This window comes from Artibeus jamaicensis, unplaced genomic scaffold (genome assembly GCF_021234435.1).
Source record: "Artibeus jamaicensis isolate MK-2021 breed Jamaican fruit bat unplaced genomic scaffold, CSHL_Jam_final scaffold_3307, whole genome shotgun sequence".
In the NCBI taxonomy this organism is placed as follows: domain Eukaryota; kingdom Metazoa; phylum Chordata; class Mammalia; order Chiroptera; family Phyllostomidae; genus Artibeus; species Artibeus jamaicensis.
In genome coordinates this window covers 5,731,832-5,747,530 of record NW_026522040.1, presented here as the reverse complement: position 1 = coordinate 5,747,530, position 15,699 = coordinate 5,731,832, and the positions used below count along the sequence as shown (strand labels likewise).

At 39.1% G+C, this 15,699-nt stretch overlaps 1 protein-coding gene across 1 annotated transcript in view; it reads right to left on the bottom strand.

Moving 5' to 3' along the window:
• COPG2 (COPI coat complex subunit gamma 2) overlaps positions 1 to 15,699 on the bottom strand; it is a 135,473-nt gene that overhangs the window by 61,917 nt on the left and 57,857 nt on the right. The window contains exons 12-20 of the mRNA XM_037165878.2: positions 12,662 to 12,850; positions 9,068 to 9,163; positions 8,506 to 8,749; positions 6,332 to 6,407; positions 5,222 to 5,325; positions 4,601 to 4,726; positions 3,721 to 3,783; positions 3,138 to 3,277; positions 2,396 to 2,567 (exon numbers count right to left, since the gene is read on the bottom strand). Coding sequence (XP_037021773.1) covers positions 2,396 to 2,567; positions 3,138 to 3,277; positions 3,721 to 3,783; positions 4,601 to 4,726; positions 5,222 to 5,325; positions 6,332 to 6,407; positions 8,506 to 8,749; positions 9,068 to 9,163; positions 12,662 to 12,850 — 1,210 coding nt within the window. The remainder of the gene's footprint in view (positions 1 to 2,395; positions 2,568 to 3,137; positions 3,278 to 3,720; positions 3,784 to 4,600; positions 4,727 to 5,221; positions 5,326 to 6,331; positions 6,408 to 8,505; positions 8,750 to 9,067; positions 9,164 to 12,661; positions 12,851 to 15,699) is intronic.

The following is a 15,699-nucleotide window of genomic DNA, read 5'->3' as shown; positions in this document are numbered from 1 at the left end:
AGATGAGACAAAGTAGAGGTGATACATAAATCTTCAGGTGACTGCTAAAATTTGGAATATTTAGGAAAATGCAAAAAAGAAGGGATGGGTAAAAGATTATTACCATCTATGTCCTGGTATTTCACTTCTATCCATTACACAGCAAAGAATTTGGCCATGGATTAAAATTTTTAGAATTTCTGACACAGGCAAAGGAATAGAAAGAAATTTGTTTTTAAGCAGGTAAATGATGTGTCAAACTACTAACAAAGTTTGAAAAGTCCAGGTCTTGAGACAAAATCCTATTTCTTTTCTCCAAGATGTAATGACAAGAGTTTATAACTGACTTTTAGCACCAATTGGCAAACTTTTGAGCTTAACAGATAAGAAAATTCTCCAAATGCCAAAATTTTATAAATAAAATACTAACAAACCATCAAGCAAGAGCCTACAGCCAGCAGAACAAAAGTTGAAACCTCTGGGCTAATCTGTAAGATCTGTGTTTTACAAAAGAAATTAACCCTTCTAAAGAGGGGTAAGAAAACCTCCCCTGTAACTCCTCTCTTTGTAGAAATGTTTTGTTGTTGTTTTCTCCTGAACTGTATGTAATTTCAATATTGTTGTTTTATGTATTTTGATATTGTAAAACTGTATTTATTGTATTCTATTGAGACATTCCCTGGGGTGTGTGGCACCTGAGTTATCAGTTAATCAAGTGAACCTGGGAAATGGGAAGAGCTAGTGTTCTCAGTTGGGAAAAGCTGGATTCTTCAATGGGTTCAGCATTCTGATTTTCTCTAAGATTAAGTGGCAACGCAATGGCATTACTTAAAAACCAGAAGCATGGTGGAGAAGTACCACAGGAGGAGGACTTATGAAACGAGGAGAGAAGGCCACTTGAAAAACTGATAAAAGTGCAGAGTATCCCAGGATGATGGTGGAAGCCACAGGGCTACATTAAGATTGGGCCCAGTTACTGGTTTGGAACAAGAGTTGATAAAAACTAACTTTACCTAAGAGTACGGCCAGCTAAATTTCTGGCTGGTGGACATACTTTAGATAATTCTAACTAGAGGGAAACAGACCAGGATAGAAAGTAAAGCTAAAAGGGAATGGAACGAGAGAAACCTCACAAAGGGATAAGGGAGGTAATGAAAGGTTAAAGTCAGATGGCCTCATGCTCAAAGGAGAAATCCCGGAGGCCAGAGTGGAAAGTGCCTTCCTAACCCAGCGGGTTATGGATCCGGGGTGGCTGCAGAGTACCAGTGCAGGTCCATCCAGGGTAAGAGGAAACAACCTAGGATTCAGACCCAGCAACAGTGCCAACTTGAATCTACCTCGTGCTAGAGTGAGTAGCCTGGTCTATCATCCGACGCAGATAAGATTGGGCAGGGCTCCCTAAACCAACATCTGAAAAGGGAGTTCAGTTCGGAGAGGGGCTCAAAGAAGGCAGGTTAAGCCCCGAATGTAACTGAATGATGACCAGGGATAACAATTTACTAGTACTTTTACAATTTCTTGTAACTCTGTATCTTCCCCTGTATTTGTTAACTTTTATCTGTTTTTTCTCCTGTACTTGTAGTAAAAATTGTTTTTACTGTATAAGTAGTAAAAATTGTTTTTTCCTGTACTGGTAATAAAAATTGCTTTTTCCTGTACTAGTAATAAAAGTTGTTCAAAACATAAATGCAATGTGTGTGTTTATTTCTGAGGGAACCGGGTAACGAATGTGAATACTGCACAGCGAGTGTGGGAAGAGAAGTACTCAGGTGGGAAAATGGGGAAAAGACACCAAGTACAACAAATACTGGCCATTCACAAGAGAAAACAGAAGACCTCAGATCCCCAAACCTGTGCATACTATTATTGGCACGAGACACTAACTCTTCCCCCGTTCACACTGCATACAGGTCAAGGAAAGAATGACAAAGTGTTCCTCAACTGTGGACACACCAGTGTTCCTTAGACACTCATTAGGCTGAGACGTACTCACAGACGCCAGACTTACCCTACAGGACCCTCAAAAACAATGTATTGTAAAATGCCATGGATCTACTAAATAAGAGGCCCTTAGCATGCCCTGGAAAGAAACATCAGGGAGAAGTAGGCCGGGCTCCTTCACAGGAGACATCAGGTATATGAACCCTCATCAGTGGTTACATTGTTCTACCAGAAAGCCTGAAGTCCTGTTTGGGCCACCCCTGTATGTAGTCAGCAACTTTTACTTAGAGATTTAGTTATCAATATTTCCACAGCACTAATTTTATAAATATATACAAATCTACCATCACTATCATAACATTATATTCTGGAAAAGAACCATATTCTTCAACCCCAAACGTGTGCACACATTTAAGCGCTCGCAGTAATGCACTGTTAATCGTATAAGCAACTCTTCTCTTCTGTGGGCCAGTACCTGCTGAAGAGTCATCATCGGGCAAACGGACAAGAGTGTAACATATTCCGGGTTGATTGTAAGTGAGGCTGGGGGCTGGGATACAACACAGTACTTCATAGGAATCTGATGGTTCCACCTGCACTGTCACTTTCTCCAGTAGCTGGTCATTGAGAGTGTTGGTACAGTCAAACTGAAAAGTCGACATACAGAAAAAAGTTATGAAGGACAAGAATTGTTTGCAAGCAAGCTGCTCCTTCCCCCCATAACCCACAGCTGAGCCCTGGAGCCCACTATTCCTTCCCTCTCTAAACAGCACTGCAAGTCTCCACCTCAGACTATTCTTCAGGCAACAGCGATGGCCTTATACTCCAGGCCTTCGGGTTTATATCACTCATTAGGTTTTTTCCTCTTCCCTGAAACTGAGTTCTACCCAACAAGATGGCAGATGTCTGATGGATTTCAATTTTATTCTCGGAAGCTAAGTTCTCAGAATATCCCCCTTCATTTACCCTGATGTGAAATGATGATCATTTTTTAACAGATTATACTTTATATTGTCCAACTTCTTCAGACATTTTGTTTTTAAGTCCTTTTCATCTATAACCCATCATATGAAGGCATCTTTGTAGCCATGGGAGTTAGGAAATGAAATAAAAAATGCTGCCAAGCTCCTTCTCTATAAAAGGAACCAGAATCCCAAACAAAAGGGTAGTTAATACTTGTCTCCAAGCACAAGAGCCAGTGAGGGCACTGATCTCACCTGGAACACAATGTGATTGGTAAATGTGTGCTTGATACAACGAACAAAATATTCTGTCTCTTCTTCTGTAAGTTGTACAGGCTCAGAAGACTTGAATAAGGGTCCTAGATTCATAAATTCAGGAATACCAGCCAATTGTTCTATCAAGAAAAAAAAGAAGGAAGTAAGCAAAATAAGAAGACAGGGAAAGACATTATTCTGGATGCTTATAATATTTTAAGTTCCCATAACCTTACTAATAGTTAAACACTCTAATATGCCCCCAAGCTTTAGTAAATAACCTTTTAAGAAGTTTATATACTCAAGTACTAACAGCAAAAAAACCCCATATTCCTAATTTCTTAGAATTTCAGTTCCCTGTTAACCAAGCTACAAAGTAAGAACATTCCCACTTAGCACATTAGCTTTGGTTATTGGAAAGTCCCATGGCTCCAGGTGGCCCCAGCAACTGCAACCTGTACATTTAGCCACACGATGATTTCCTGTCCTAAGAGTTCACCAGACTGAGTGAAAGTAGTGGACTTCGTTGGATTTACATTGTCTGGGGTGCCAACTATTAATTCTACCCATCAAATTATCATACCTTGGAAAATGTCTTGCCTGGAAGGAGCCAACTTCTCTGGTTTAGTGGCCATAAGTGCGATTTCTACAAAGGCAGATAAGAGGAATCAAGTGAGCCTCCCCGGCCACTACCAAGCTGAAAATGCAGACAGAAGGACGCCAGGGCAAGAACTTGCAGCAGGCATGAAAGGAGCCATTGCTAAATCTTGCCAGTAGGCTTCTGCCAGGTTTTTTAGAGGGACATTCAAATTAAAATGTATTTAGTCAACAAATTTTGTGATATATATAATAAAGTAAGTGCTAAAAATATAGGATTTGCTTTAAATGGGCCAGGATGTACAAAAAAATACTCTTAAAAGGAATAATCAATAAAACAAATCTCATGATTCAAACAGGAAAAATTACTTGTATAGTATCAACAGAAAAACTGAAAATGTTTAAAGTTAAGAATATTGTTCATTCTCAGTTCTGACCACTAAACATTTGATCCGTTCTTTTTCCTTTTTTTGAGTTTTAAAAGTTAGATATTCCTTGGGAATATTTTTTATGATCTTGTCTCATACATCTTTCAAGATAAACCTCTAGAGCAAAATTAAGAAATTACCAACTTCAGAAAATAAAAACAGGTGGCAGCGCAGCTACGGTCCTGAGACGCACAGTGACGGCAGCTTCCAGTGCTGTCCCATGGGCGATGAGACAGAAAAAACTTGCAATCTGGGTCACACTTCACATTTTAGTTTTTATGCAAAAACCAGGAAAGTATTTTTAAAAACCCAATAAAAAATCATCTTACTTCCAAAAGATTTAGAAATTTAGAGTGACAAACAGAGGAAGGATTAAAGAAAATATGTTAATAAAATAGGCTATACAGCGAAAAACTAACAGTCAAGTGTTCCCATTACCTGCTTTCTGTTCAAAGACGGGAGCCATAGCAAGAGGAACAGACTTCATGTCAAAGGGTTTCTCCGAGGGCTCCAGTGTGTACTGGTGTAAGGCTTTCTCCATCCCTGGTACGGACACTGTCAGACCTATGAAACAGAGAAGTCTCAGCATTGTAACTGCTAGGATCCAGAGAGGTCCACATTTATACTATTTGTCTATGCTTTCTGAAGGAAAAGAAATATAGCCACAGACTTTATAACCTAAATAATTAAAAGTAAAGGGTATTATATAATAACTTTCTTATAATTTCATCTAAGGAAGCATGGGAGCAGAGCATAAGCATTTTCAACAAAATGTAAACACCTTCCAGAAAAAAGTGCAACTTAGCCACCACATGGGAACAAATGGTAGCATGAGAAAAGGTAAACCCATCCAAAAAGGAGTTCGAGGAGAATCTGAAATAAGGAATATTCTTTGGGTTTTACATACTTTAGGTTTCTCTAAAAATGGAAATGCATTCAAAGACAAAAACCAAGCACTGTGCCTAGTGAAGTTGGCTCGTATGTAAATCATAAGATAGGCTTCCAAAATACCACCTGGGGAACAAAATATATTCGTCTATATCCTTGGCTCTCACTGACCATTGAAGATATACGTAGCATTCAGTGCCATCTGCCTCTGCTGCAGCACATTCAGATAGAAGGTAGCTCTGTCCCGTACCTCATCATCAGTATCCATCATACACCTGTCCGGGGGATACAAATAGGCATGTCACAGAGCCCTAAAGATTCCCAAGACCTTTACCACCATACCTAAAGGACACGATCAGGCCATCAGATACTACCTACTACCTCTACTATAAAAGAACTCCACAACAGTCAAGGGTGAATCCTAAAATCTCCATAAATCTTGGGCACTGCTATCAATTGGTAAAGAAATAGTGTTACTAAGAATCAGAAGCACGAAAAGGGGAAGGGTTTACAGGAACAAGTATAAAAGACACATGGACAAAAACTAAGGGGGGTGGAAATGGGAGGGAGGTGGGGAGCACTGGGGAATGGGCTGGGGTGGGAGTAAAAGACAGAAAACTGTACTTGAACAACAATTAATAGAAATAAATTTTTAAAAAAAGAATCAGAAGCACTATATAAGTAGGCATTAAAATAATTAGAAAGGACACAATAATGAGAGCAGTTTGTAGTCTTTTCTTAGATCTACAACCACAGGATTCTGGTAAAGATGCAGGCTTCTTTATCATTAAGAAGTGTGAATATTAGACTTTCTAAGGATACTAAAAAGCATTCAAAATCCAGGCATTGTTGCTATTCAAATGGCAATTTGTTTCATTTAAACCAGTCAGCCTTTGGCTTGTAATTTTTCGGCTTCAATCACAAGATGTAATCACAGTTTTTGCTAACACCAAGTCTTTTCCCCATCAAACAGGGAGTCATGGAGACGGTGAAAAGCTGACTCTACTTAATGAATCACTTTGAAGTTGGCCCCTATTATACAAATTGAGGCCCATGCTTTTAAGTCACTTTCTCAAAACCATACAAAGAGAAATTCAAAGTCAAATTTTATATGTATTGAGCATATAAAATTTGCTAGGACAGAACAAAAATGCCATTTGCTCCTCACTTGCTCCACTAGCTCTACTCCTAAGCCCTGCAATGCATTTGATATGGTACAATGAGGAACTCTCTACTCAGCAATATGGAGGTTCTTTTTAAAAAAGACATTCTTTTACTTACCTTTGTAAGAGTACAAGGATGCTTGGAAGAAGATTCTCATTCTGAGCCCCAAATTTAGCCAAAGCACTCACAGCAGCTATAATGAAGCATGAAATGAAACAACAGCAGTAAGTAACAATCATTCAAAAAATATTAAAGAAGCTTCCCCATGTTCAGTGGGAATAAACTCGCTTATTGTTCTATTGTTTCTTGATCTTATTTTGTTGACCCATTTAAGCATAAACAGAAATCTGCCAGCCTAAGAGCTCTGAATAGAAAATATTCAATGCATGGTAGAAAAATAATCATATATATTTATTTTATGAGCTATCCTCCACCCTAACCACAACCTCTTACATAATATACTGATATAATTAAGCTCTAATCTCAAACAACCAGCTCCAAGCATGAAAAGATGCTCTATTATTAAAGTTCACTTCACTCAAAGATTTATTACTCTCCTAACTTTTGTAAGAAACTGTGGTAGGTGCTAGGGGGGTAGAAACATAAAAGACCAAGCGCATGCCTTGAAGGAGTTGCACTCTAGTGGGAAAGATAGGGTAAGTAAAGGTATAATTACCACGCAGCATAGTAAGCCCATGATAAAGCTATCAGCAAGTTAAGTGAATACAGAGAAAGGAATTTAAATCAAAATCTGTGAAGGAAAAGTAAGACAGGAAGTTAACATATTACTTGAGCTAAACTTTGAGGAATAAGTAGAATTAGCCCAGAGGGAAAAGGGAGGGAAACAGTACTGAAGGCAGAGACAATGACCAGTGCAAAGGCCCTCAACCCAGAGAAGAAAGCATGGTGTAATACTGGACCTAGACTCAGAGGGGAAGGCTGAAGAAGAGAACCCGGGCTGGAGGGCAGGAGGAGACAAGTGACAGGCTAGAGATAAAACAAAAGCAGACTGCAGTTTAGCCTCGAAGTTATTATTAAAGGATGTTAAGTAAAGGACAAATCTCTATTTGCAGCAGAGTGTGCCACCCTAAATTTGGAAGCAGATTTTGTATGCAAAGACCATTTCTGTAGCAGAGTGTGGAGAGCAGACGGGATCTGTATGAGACTCGAAGCAGTCAGACTAGTTGGGCACTGGAAGTGAATGAGTGCCTAAAGTAGCACCCATGAAAACAGAGAAACAAGAATGAAGAAATATTGAGACAGAACTGACAGAATTTTGCCAAAGAACACATGAGAGTTATAAAACAGTGGAATAAATTTCTGCCTTTGCAACTGAGGAAATGATAGAGGTGAAAATTTCAGGTTGGGTGAGTTTGCACCTCAGGTTGAACTGCCTCACAAGTCACTGGACACACAAGTAAAGGAAAGAGACATGACTGCAATGTCATAGCCTATCAGTAGAGCTCTGAAAATAATCACCAGAAAAAAATGTGTATGTTAAGAAGACAAACCCCTAAGGAAAACTAACATTTTAAGGAATGGGAGAGAAGCTCTATAAATATTATTGACTGAGGAGCGATGGAAAGATGCTCCTGTGGAAACTGAGGGAGAGTTTCATGAAGTGTTTAGTCAACAGTACATTAAACTGACTGAGGGGAACAAAGACCAAAACATTACATTGTCTGACTTGATTTCCAACTAGCTTATAAGTAATATTTTTAAAAAACAGCTTCAGAGGATTTTTACAGGAGAGAGCTACATTATAGTGAGCTGAAGAAAATGGAAAATAAGTCCATGGTGGCAGCTAGTAATAGCTACTTCAAGGTTATCAGACAGGGGAAGTACAGGCAGTAGCTAAACAGAGACAACTGATCAAAGGAAGGTTTATGTTTTTAATAGAAGAGATCTGGACCCGTTCATATGCTAAAAGGAAGAAATGATTAGGGAGGAGAAAGTAAAGAATTCCTAAGACCTGCTTAAGATACACAGACACACATACACTTCACAGACATTCATTCACACTTATGGCCAGAGCTCTGAGAAAACGAATGATGCCAGCATAGTATTCCTGTCATACTGCAAACCAAGGTTACTTATCTCTAATGTGAGGCAGAAACCAGGATGGATACTGGAGTACAGAGAAAGAGTTGTAGACCTGGGGCTTAATTTACGCTTTAAGATCCCACCATGAAGACCCTGCAACTTCATTGTCCAATCTCATCACCACCCCCTTGAGTTAAGCGTTTCAAAAGATCAGCAGCTACATCATTCTCAGTGTTCCAATGACTCACCAGCTCTGACAGCCTCATTCTCCAGCACGACCCTGTTGAAAATGAAGCGGATATACTTGGAGGGAACAGGCGTCCTGGGGCCCTCTTTGCCCAACAGGTGTAGAATCTTTGTTGCCAGAACAGTGTGCTCACAGTCCTCAATGAATTCACAGAGGTGGGCTAGGCCTGCTTCTTTGCTCTCAGGGTTCTCTTCCACAATGCTGATGATACAGTCCACAATGGCCCGCTTATATTCGAAGCCTCCCTGGCAAAAGAGAAAAAAACTGCCGTTCGTGCTGAGGATGCTTTTTGGAGAAATGCTTATACTCCAAGGCTCATGCTTGTAATATTAAAATTTCATTTTCCTTCCTTTATGAAAGAAACAGAAGTGTTTTCTTCTGCAAGTGGGAAAGTCAAAGCAACAGCGTGTTTGGTAATCACCGGTCAGCAACCAGAAGCAGGCGCACTATCTGAGAGGCATGCTGAGATGGTAAAGAAAGCTACTTTAAATACCGTGGTATTTAATAGGAATCATAATTTAAGAGAACAACTTCCTCCTGTGATTAAAAAGTGGTCCACCTACATCATCTCGGAGCATGTTGGAGAGGAAAGTCATCATGACGCTGTGCTTTCGAGGGTATTTCTGACAGAGAGCACTAATTGCCTGCACAACCACCACCTGTAGAAAAACAAAGAAAATGGCCATTCGCTTTATGACTGTACAACTACCACCCACAAAAAACACAGAAAAAAGTTCATCTTTTAACTTTAGCTACTAAGCATATGTTCTTATGTACTGCAAGCTAAGGAGGCACTGTAGTTATTCAAAATGACAATGGTTTTTCATTAAAGTTAAGCAAGGAGACCTCAAGAGAAAATAGTTCATTCAAGAGACCCCATTCCTGACTTTGGCCAAGATGGGAAGTGTAGGTAGATACACTTTGCCTCCTTGCACAACCAAAAGAACAACAATTTAAAAACAAAAAATAACCACCAGAAAATCGAACCTACATCCAATATTACTAGAGTAATCTAGATCCAGCAAAGCTATCATTTAGAATAGGACAGATAAAGTGCTTCCCAGATAAGGTCAAGTTCAAGGAGTTCATCATCACCAAGCTCTTATTATATGAAATGTTAGAAGTACTTATCTAAGAAAAAGAAGATAAGCCCTGGTTGGTGTAGCTCAGTGGACTGAGAACCACACGATTGTGATTCAATTCCCAGTCAGGGCACATGCCTGGGTTGCAGGCCAGTTCCCAGCAGGGGACCCACGAGAGGCAACCATACATTGATATTTCTCTCCCTTTCTTCTTCCCTTCCCTTTTAAAAGTAAATAAATAAAATCTTAAAAAAAAAAAGATAAAAATACAAACAGTAAAATGACAACAAACTCACAGCTATCAACAACCGAGCCTAAGAAAGCAAAAACAAACAAAAATGAAATAAGCAAACAACTAGAACAAAAAAAGATTCACAGAAATAGAGATCACATGGAGGGTTATCACCAGGGAGAGGAATGGGGGAAGAATGGGGGAAAAGGTACAGGAAATAAGAAGCATAAATGGTAGGTATAAAATAGACAGGGAGAGGTTAAGAATAGCATGGAGATTGGAGAAGCCAAAGAATTTATATGTATGACCCATGGACATGAACTAAGGTGGGGGAAAGATGGTGGGAGGTGGGGTACAGGGTAGAGGGGAATAAAGGGGAAAAAATGGGACAACTATAATAGCATAATCAATAAAATGTATTTCAAAAGAAAACACGGGCAAATGCTTATTGGCCTATCCAGATTCTATAATCTGAAGGGGAAAGCTTTCTATTACTCAAAAGTCAAAGCAATTAAAGTGACAAATTTGACTATATCAAAATGAACTTCTGTACAACAAAAGACATCATAAAAAGTCAAAAGACAAATGACAGAGAAAATATAACATATTTCATAGATACAGAACTAATATCCTTAAGACACAAAAAACCTTCAATTAACTGAGGAAACAAAACACCAAAAATCCTATAGAAAATGGGGAAAGATATGAGCAGACAATATTGTGATCCTTAAAAATATGAAAACATGTTTAACTTTCCTCATGACAAAAAAAATTCCAAATTGAAACGACATTGAGATACACTTTCTCACCCGTCGGGTTGGCAAAACAACCAAACACAATACACCCCACTAGTGAGGCTATGGGGAAACCGACACTCGTATACACTGCTGCTGGATCTTAACATTCTCTGCAAAACCACATATTTATTTATCCTTCAACCTAGCACATGGACTTGTAGGGATTACCCTAAAGGTGTACCTCCCACATTTGAGGAAACATACGCACAAGGCTATCCACTGCAGCATTATTTGTAACTGCAAAGTATTATAAATTATCTAAATGTTCAAGCATAGATGATTCATTCAATAAACTATACTACAAAATGACCTTCATAGAAGATTCAAAATGTCTGCTTGAATATACAGGCTAAGTTTGTTTTCTAAAAGACTAGATATAGCCCTGGCTGGTGTGGCTCAGTGGACTGAGCACTGGCCTGCTAACCAAAGGGTCGCCGGATTGATTCCCAGTCAGGGCACAAGCCCAGGTTACAGGCCAGGTCCCCAGTGGGAGGCACACAAAAGGCAACCACACACTGATGTTTCTCTCCCTCTCTTTCTCACTACCTTCCCCTCTCTCTAAAAATAAATAAAATCTGTTTTGAAAAGTCTAGATATATACTATAAGAGAGTAAATATGGTCAATTATACTCTTTGAGAAGACAGAAAAAATAAAATCTATTTTAATTCTTCTAGCTGAAATGTATTGTTCTGATTATCTTAAACACATACTCAACAGTTCTATTCAGCACTGTACTGGTAGTCCTAGCCATTTTAATAAGGCAAGAAAATGCATTTGGATTGGAAGTGAAGAAGTAAAGCTGTCTCTATTAAGAGACAGCACGATTATTTACATACACAGTCCTAAGGAACATATACAGCAACTACTAGAACTAATGAGGATACTCAGCAAGGATATCAAGTTAGGGGCAAGTAAAAAAAAAGGGGGGGGGATATTTTTATATACTAATAGAAGACAATGAAATAGAAATTAATAAAGTAGAGTCACAAGCATAAAATATTCAGATGTAAATAAACAAAAGATGTGCAAGACCCTCTAGAATAAACACTATAAAACACTGCTCAGAGCCCTGGCCAGGTGGCTCAGTTGGTTGGAGCATCATCACATACACCAAAAGGCTGTGGGTTCAGTTTCTGGTCAGGTCACGATTTCTAGTTAGGTTGAGGGTTTGATGTCTAGTCAGAGTGCATATGAGAAGCAGTCATTCGATATTTCTCTTTCTCTCTCTCCCCCACCTCTCTCTCTCTCTAAAATCAATAAACATATCTTCGGTGATGATTAAAACAAAACAACAATCCTCAGAGTAAAGACCTAAATAAAGGAAAAGGTATACCATATTCATGAACTGGAAGAATACTGTTAAAATGTCAGTTCTCCGCAAACTGATTTACAGATTCAAAACAACCCCAATTGATAATATCCTAACAAGCTTTGTTTTATAGAAACTATAAGCTGGTTTGCAATTTTATATGGAAATGTAACGAACAAGAATATTAAAAAGGACAAAGCTGGAAGATGACTTATTGAAATTTGAGAGTTCCTATAAAACTATAATAATACAGACAGTGTGGTTCTGGCAGAGCACTGACAAACAGATAGATGGAATATGAGAAGGAGCCCAGGAATATACTCACAATTTTACGGTTATTTGCTTTTCAGACGACAATTCCCAAGCATACCACTTTGTCTTTTCAATAAATTATATTGGAATGACTAAAATAATTTACGACTAAATATTAGTATGGGAAAAAACTGAACTTACCACACACACTCCACAAATATTAACTCAAGTTGGATCGTAGACCAAAATATAAAAACTAAAACCATACAACATTTAGAATAAAACATAAGGAAATATCTTTAAGATGTGGAAATAGTCAAAAGTTTCTAAAAAAGTATAGGACACAGAAAGCCGTAACTGTGAAAGAAAAAATTTATAAATTAGACTTCATAAACATTTAAAACCCTTGCTCATCAAAAGACGCTGTAAGAAATAGGCAAGCCACAGAGAATGGAAGCAAATATGACCATATTTAAACTCTTACCTTGAACTCATCTGAGATTTCAGACACAAAAGAAGATATCTGCTTCATGAGTCTGTCCACACTGCTCTCACTGCCTGTTTTGAGGAGAGTAGTAATGGCCAGGGTGGCAATGCTTCTGTTTGAGTCTGTAATCAGGTTTTCTAAGTCCAGATTGCAGGCAGTAACAGCAGAGGGGTGCTTCATTGCCACCTTGTGGAAGGGCAAGAAAAATATTAAGCAATTGCTATTGATAAAGACCAGAATTATTTCTAAATTAAGGAAGAGGAACGTAGAAATTTTATTTTAAGGTAAGTGGCTTTTGTAAAATCTAAACAGAACAATGTAAGTTATAAGTAATTGTTTCAAGAATCAAAGGGTATGACAGCACTGGCCAGTGTGGCTCAGTTGGCTGGAGCGTCATCCTGTAGACCACGAGTCCCTGGTACGATTCCCAGTCAGGGCACACACCCAGGTTGCAGGTTTGTTTCCTGGTCAGGGTGCATACAAGTAGGCAACCAACTGATATTTCTCTCTCCCCTCCGCCCCCTCCCTTCCTTTCTAAAAAGCAATGGAAAAATGTCCTTGGGTAAGGATTAAAAAAGATTTAAAAAAAGAAGGTATGATATATCACTTGATAAATGATTAACAACCATTGTTATCATACAGTATAGCACTTTCTCTTCCCAGGCTTCTATAACCCTTCTTGTTGGAAACTGCTCTGCCTGGTTTCAGGAATTGTAACTGCCTCCCATGGCTAAGACTGAGTGAGCGACCTCCGGAATGCGAGCCACTTAGGAGACAAAGCTTGTCTCTGGCAGCAAGCGCTGCTTCTGCTTCTTCCCCTGCACCCAAAGCATGGTTGATAGACTCCTCACAGAGAGGGGCAACCTAAGCCAGACACGATCACTTGGGAGGCCATCATGGGAGAAACTGGGGGGCTGCAACAAAGTGGGAGTGATGGACCCTCGCCCCCCAGCTATTCTGATATAGCCCGAGTCCCCATTTCCATCTGGGAGAAGCGCTTCCAGGTTCTAATCCACTTAAGCCTAAAAACCTATGATATGGAAGGCGGTGCAGCCCTGTGCTGGAAAGGGTGGTCCTCACCCCCCCCCCCCCCCCAGTGACCAGGTCTAAAAAGAATATGTAAAAATCCAGCGAAACCTGCTTTGTTTAGAATGCTCTCACTTAAATGATAAAGTTCCAAGCAAGAAGTTTGTTCCTCAAAGTTTAGCTATCTGACCCTGAATGAGAATAAGCCCTCATGTTCTTTGAATGCTATCTATTGTTTGATCCTTATCTGTATTCTTGTGCAAACGAACTCAATAAAAGCCCCTTGAGGAAGGGGCTCTTGGCCCTTCTCCTTTGAGGGACTGGCCACCTTTCCTCCCCAGACAGATCAAATCTTGGTAGTTTCACTTTCATCCGTGGTGGACCGAGGGGCACTTTGCGGGCAGAGTTGCCCCCACACCTTCTAACAATATCACAGCCTGTTTTCCTTACAGTACATGGGTATAAGAATGTCTATTCGACTAGATGTTAGATCTCTGAAAATAGGACCTTGCATGGTAAAAACTGCTCAAAGACTGTTGATGTCTTATCACTCAGAAGACATCTGTATTTTGTCTTTAAATCTTCATCTGAGGATATGTTCATTGATTTTAAAGACAGAGGATGGAGAAAGAGAAAAACATAGATGTGAGGGAGAAACATTGATTGATTACCTTCCATACATGTCCCAACTGGGGACTGAACCCATAACTAGGTATGTGCCCTGACCAGGAATCAAACCTGCAACCTTTTGGTGTAGAGGACGATACTCCAACCAGCTGAGCCACCTGACTGTGGCAACACCTCTGGTATTAAAGCCACACTGGATTGCTGGTGGTCACAAAAACATGGCTGCAATTCTCCTGCTTCTGTTGGTGTTTACCTCTCAATAGGTAAAATTTGAAGACAGCAAAGTACTGGCATCGAAACTCAGTTTATTTGTTTTTTAAAAATTTTGTAATGTGTTTATTACAAAATTTGACTCAAAACAGAAAAATATGACTCAAACTAATGTAAAGCTAATTAAGTCTTAGTTTATTGCACTTAGTGAGGGGACAGTTATATGTACAGTGCAGAAATATTAAGGTGCTGCTCCAGGTGGGGTACTGCTCCAGGCCCAGCGGAGTTAGTATATATCATATAAGCTTTCTGAGTTTCACAAAATACAGAACTCTGAGACACACCTGGCTCCACGATCATAGATAAAGGCGTGTGGACCTGTATCAACTCCTTTAAATACAACTCACACTGTTCTATAAAATCCTTCCCATGGCTGCTCTAAACTTCTCTCTCCTCCAGCTGTTCAAACAACCTATAATCAATCACATACTGCCTTGTGACAAGTCTACTAAATTAAACTTTCACTTAAAATCTTTATGGCTGTTTAATGTATTCTGTGTGTCTGCACCGTATCCTCTAGACCCATGCTATATGGTAGCCAAAGGCCACACGTGACTACTTACTGAGCATCTCAAATGTGGCTAGTCTAAATTGATGTATGCTGTAAATATAAAATAAATAACAGACTCAGTATGAAAAAATAAAAGGCAAAATATATGCTTAAAAATGTTATATGGATTACATGTTAATACATTTTACACATACTAAGTAAAATAGATTACTAAAATTAATCTCAACTTTAAAAAATTTTTAATGTATTTATTATAAAATTAAAAATTTCATATGTGGCTCAGGTGTTGCTTCTGCTGGACAGTGCTACCCCAGACCAGCACTGTCCGCACATACTTCCTGCAATGCCAGTAATGTCCCACAGCTGCACCGTCCGATGTGACAGTCACTGACCTCCCACATAGCTCCTCAGCACTTGAATTGTGACTAGAGTGACTGAGGAACTGAATTTTAGTTTTATTTAATTCAAATGGAAAAAGCTACTTATGGCTAAAGGTCATCATATTGGACAGCGTGGTTTGTGACTATCATAAAGTGCTTAAAAGTCAGAAATAAATTATATTCCTTAATTGAATAGTAGTAAAAATGGCCAAACCTAAGGC